General features: G+C 44.3%; 1 protein-coding gene across 5 annotated transcripts in view; it reads left to right on the top strand.

Annotated features, from left to right (window-relative positions):
- Positions 1–4,522, top strand: part of ICK (intestinal cell kinase) — a 42,885-nt gene extending 38,363 nt beyond the window's left edge. For all 5 annotated transcript variants that reach the window (XM_019520584.1, XM_019520580.1, XM_019520582.1 and 2 more), the window contains 2 exons: positions 1,606–1,719; positions 3,650–4,522. In XM_019520584.1, coding sequence (XP_019376129.1) covers positions 1,606–1,719; positions 3,650–3,804 — 269 coding nt within the window. In that variant the 3' untranslated portion in view covers positions 3,805–4,522. The remainder of the gene's footprint in view (positions 1–1,605; positions 1,720–3,649) is intronic.
- Positions 4,523–5,331: the final 809 nt, after the last annotated feature.

Below are 5,331 nucleotides of genomic sequence, written 5' to 3' on the forward strand. Positions count from 1 at the left end.
TCTTTGGAGCCTAGGGCATCATGTTGGTGCCCCTGCTGCTGCTGCCTCAAATGGGGGGATTAACCTGCCCCCTTCCCCTCAGGCTACTGGTGTCTGGCCACCATGGCCCTGGGTGCACAAGTGGAACCTATCAATGCCCGTGCTGTCCCCCCTGCAATGGGGGGATTAAACCCTCGCTTCTGCTCAGGCTACCAGGATATGGCCCTGCCCCTGCTGCTGCTGCTGGAGCAGCAAGGCGGGTGGAGGGCTGGGGATGCCTGGCAAGGGCTGCTGCTTCCCTGCCAGGCAGACCCAGCAGCACTCCAGAGCAGGGTTTCACACCCCCACCCCTTTCTCAGCCAGCCAGAGCAGAGAGAGTGCTCCAGCTAAGGAGGAGAGGAGCAGGGTCAGCCCTGTTTGGCTGGAACAAACAGCTCAACCCAGCCCAGCCCAGCACAGGGCTGCAGAGGTTGCTGGGATACTGGAGGACTGTGATTTAACTTAAACCAGAAAGGGTTCTGGGACACAAGTTCCATATATTTGACCTCAGTTGGTTAAGTCTGGTACTACATTCAAACAGCTTTATCTTAAACTGGTTTTGGACACTTTGAAACTGGTTTACGTGCACTGAACTTATGTTCTGTTACAGGTTTAAATCAGTTTCTGATCACTTAAACCAGTTTATGTGTAACTTCTATCCCTAGCCCTTATGATCTGTCTGTTAGTCAGTTTCCTGCAGTTTTTGCTAAGGGCAAGATTTGAGCTTGCCCTTGTTCAGCCAGATTTGAGCTTGACCCTGTTCAGGACAAGCATTGGGCAGTTAGTGATTTTCAGGGAGATCCTTGCTGAGCCAGACAACCTAATCTTACCACATAGAAGCAGCTCTCAAAAAAGGGTACTCAGCATATTGTTAAAACTGGGCTGCAGGGAAAAACTCCCCTGGAGCCCAATCTGTCTGTCTTTTACTTGAATGTTTAAAGCAGTGTGGCTGCAAACTTTCAGTTAAGGACATAGCAGACGAGATTATGCTGTGGAGTGAATTTCCATAGTTGCATACATCCCAGTGGAGCTCTGCTGATTTGCATTAGGTGAGGGACTGGCTTAGTTCTGAGTGTGACCCACCAATGTACCATTTGTGAAGTGACTTCAGAACACCCACAGTAAGATATGCATATGGGTGCAGACACATTACGTGATTATTATGGAGTAGTATACCCCAGATTTTGCTCCATAGTAAGGAGTGAACACATAGGTATCACTTCCAAGCAGGCTGCCTGCAGTAAGTGCTATTACAGGGCCTGGTCAGTAGGTGGCAGGGGAGCTACTTTGCATTGAGCAAATGGCTAGCCTGGAATTAAAATAACTAAGGGGCAGACTGATGTCCAGTGCATCAGTATAACTTACAGCAGCAAAAAGAGGCTCCTCATTTTCTTTAGGGCTAATTTACACCAAAGTGGAGTAACTTAGTAACTTACTCCAATATAATGCTGTGTAGTATGTCCACTCCACTTTTCCATCAAGTAAAAATTCAATACACTCTGTAGTAAATGTGTCTGGTCTCTGCGCCCTATCTAAGATCCATTGCATTGATTTTAAGTTTTGCTCTTCATTAACAAATTCTTTCAGGGCCCACAGTTTCAAATGGCCTGACTGGCGGTTATATCCCTTCGTTTCTGAAAAAGGAAGTAGGCTCTGCTGGGCAGAGGGTTCAGTTAGCTCCACTTACGGATCCACCCTCAAGTAAGTGAAGAATTAGTTGTCTTGACTTCTGCTCGTTTGTGCAATAATGCTATCCTCTTGAAGAAATGTGTCTAGAGCTCTAGGCTCTTATCTTGCAGCTGCTATTCATGAATAGGGAAATCAGAATAGGTTCAGGATAACATAGTTATACACCTATAGATACAAATCCTTACACTCATTGATTAAACAGAAGTAAGCATAATTTGTACTCCGTAGCACTTCTGCCCCCAAATGCTCAACCATTACTTCCCACCATGGTGGGACTTTCAGGAGTATAGTTCCAAAATTCTTATCCCAATTCACTCCAGAAAATGCATGAATATTCTTAGTCTTCAGCCTGTGTGAGGACAAAGTGAACACTGAGAACGACACCAGTGTAAAATTGCAGCAGGTACAACATACACCCTCCACCTGTAAGTTGTTTTACTCCAGTGTAAGGGAATAAAAATCTGTCATAAGTATGTACCAGCATAGGGTGCACTACTTTGCATGTCCTCTCTCCACAGCTCTATTTACTGTATTTACTAGAATCCAAGATGACACCCCCCCTCCCCCAGTAATCAGATTCTATGCATGGAAAATGTTGTTATAAATTTGTTATAACTTTTCCATGTATAGAATCTAAATATTGGTGGGTTATCTTTGAATTCATCTCCCTCACCCCTATGGCCAGGAGGCAAGTAGCCTGCCCTTTGGTGCCTGCCCCCTCCCCCTGCCTCCCCCAGTGCTTTCACCTCCTGTTGCCTACACCCCTGCCATTTGCTCCCCCCCACCTGCCCCAGTCTCTGCCCCCTCTGTTATTTATTATCCATCATAGCTCTGGCCCCATACCAGCACGGAGCACAGGGTAATTCTAGTTCTGGCCTGGCCATGAAGCAGTGGTTGCAGCAGCGGCAGCTCTGGCATCCCAGGAAAAAATGCAGGGGAAAAACCTATCCTGAATTTGAGTAAATACAGTAATTTGAACTAACCATTCCTTGGGGTAGCTGCTTGCACAATGTGTAAACATGCCACGGGAGGCACAATCTCCTTGCCTGTTCCCTCCTTCATGTACTGCACCTGGCAGCATGAAGGGTCTGGAAAGTGAGTCTGGTATTCCCTGACAGGATGAAGGATACAGCAAGCAAAAAACAGGGTGGCCCCTCAATGCTACCCTTAGGCGTAACATGGGAATAATGCATCTGGGATGGATCTTTCACCTTTCTCCGTGAGGTGGCACCAAGCAGCAGGCATGGACAGTGCATGTCATGGAGTGAAGAGCACTCTAGGAATTGTAGTTCTCTAAGGCGACAGTGAAATTTGCTGCTGCTGTCACTCTTTTTTTCCTGTTGAAGCCCGTCTCAGGAGGACAAAAGAATTGGTGATTTGGCTGAAAAAAATGGGATCAGTTCTTTTCCAGCAGCCAAGAACAGTGCCATTCTTCAAAACCTGATTTTTTTTTTTTCAGAATGTCTTACACCTCGTGACACTGGAGTGTGCAACCCAGAAGTGCAAGTCAAGCAGGTGCCCTTCTCTTTAGGCAACACCCAGGGGGAGTGAGCAGGGCATGAACCCCCATGTTACACTACCTGGTGCTACCCCGATCTCCAGTTCCTGTCAGAGAGGCTGCATTAAGGAATGCTGAGGCCAGGTTTAGCATAGGATTGACCTCAGAATTGGGGAGCTGCAAACAGGTTCCTCTGGACCCAGCTTCTTGCTGCATCCAGCAGATACTGGTCATAGTAGGGGACCAGAGGCAGGTGTGGATCTTGAGCTTGACTTCCTGTTGTTTCACTCTTTCTTTTTTGTGTTTTAGAAAAACTGTGAAATATCTCTAAGGTTTCTTCTTCTAACAGTGAGCATCCAGACCCTGTGCTCAGGGCTTCCTGCATCTGGGCTGAGCTACTCCTTGAATTTTTATTGCCTGCCTTTCTCTTTTTCACCCTTGTAGATTACGCTGGCCTAAAGACTGTCAGATCTCATATTGGGCGACCATCGTACAGTACACCTTCAAAAAGCACCCCAGGGCTAATGCCACTCCCCCCGTCAGCTCAACCAATCCATGGGCGGATTGACTGGTCTTCAAAGTATGGAGCTCACCGGTGACTTGCAGAAAGCACTTTCTGTTGCATTAACATGCACTTCTTCTGAAATGGTGACTAGTGTTAGACAATTTGCCATGACTGAAGATCTCTTATCTTCTATGAGCAAGACATTTCAAGACTTTTTTTTATTAATTAATTTCAATGCAATCTTGTACCTTTTTGTATAAAAATGTTTTATTATGTGATTTAGGTCCAATTATTTTCTTAAATTCTATACATTTTGTATATGTGGCTTGGGGTTTGGGGGCATTTTATACAGTAAGCTTTTTAACGAACTTTTTTAAAATTGAAATTTTTCCTTTAGCAGGTCCAAACATTTTATACAAGCAAATAATTTTAGCAACCTGGTGCAGTATTGTGACAAACGTGCAGTGGCAAGAAGGGGGCATTCACTGAATCTTGTGTTGTGAACATGTTTAAGCTCTGAATGTTGTGTATTAGACAAAGGGTCAGTGAAGCTTCATTATCTCAACCTTGTTATAGACCCATCCTGTAGCATCTAGATACTAGTGTTTTCCTCTCACTTGCTTTGCGCTGACATCAGATCAGTGACCAAGGGCCTAACCTTGTTCTATTTTGAAGGCAAAGGGTCCTAGATAAGTAGAAAGTTTAATTATATTGTAGCTTTCTCAGGCTTTTGTTCACACACTTTTCTCTGGACTCTGTGCTTCTCAGCCTTTTTGTCTCAGTTTTGTAGTTCTTGGTCCAATCCTGCAGTGGGCAAAATCCCCACTGGCTGCAATGGGCATTTGGTCTGAGGGAAAACAGCTTCTACTGTTCTCCCTCACATTAGGCTTGTGTTTGGGATTTGATTTACCAGATGATTTTTGGCAGCTAGAATCGTATAGTTCACCAAAGAGTTTTCTGCAGGCTTAACTTTTTTGGTGTCTGCTTCACTCTCCTGAATATGCAGCTTCAAACATAATTTTTGTCATCTTTCACAAGGAAAATGTGTATAGGCCTGTTCCTGTTAATGGCAGCTACAAAATTATTAAGGGCTTCCAAGGAGCAACTTACAGAATATATAGTATCTCAAGAAATATTTAAGACAATATTGAATATGACAAAGCTGATTCATAGACCAGACTAGTACTGTATTAGTGATGTACCAGCAGCAAAGTTTAAGAAAAAATATATGCAGCTGACTGAATTGTTATGCCTTTGTTTTCCAACTTAATTCTCAACATGTTTCCAGTTTTCGTTGACAAATAAAACTTCAGCCTGCGGTTAAAATGCAGAATTATTCTCCCCTGCCTCATTTTAGATATATACCAATGTCCATAGATAAGGACCTAATAGCTATTTTTATAGTAAATGTTTAGGGCCAAATCCTTGACAAAACTTCAGTTATCTCTGGGACTAGGAGTTTGGCTCTGGGAAGAGAAGAAAGTAACATGATAGGAAAATTAGAAGAAAAATCAAAAGTTAATCGACAAAGAGAAGCAGCTAGCAGGTGCGGGTATAAAACGGAGGGGGGGATCATCCATTCAATTGTAAACTTTTGGCTTAAACCCCCCCCCCCCATGTG

The sequence above is a fragment of the Gavialis gangeticus genome, unplaced genomic scaffold (assembly GCF_001723915.1).
Source record: "Gavialis gangeticus isolate Ggan-Ray unplaced genomic scaffold, GavGan_comp1, whole genome shotgun sequence".
In the NCBI taxonomy this organism is placed as follows: domain Eukaryota; kingdom Metazoa; phylum Chordata; order Crocodylia; family Gavialidae; genus Gavialis; species Gavialis gangeticus.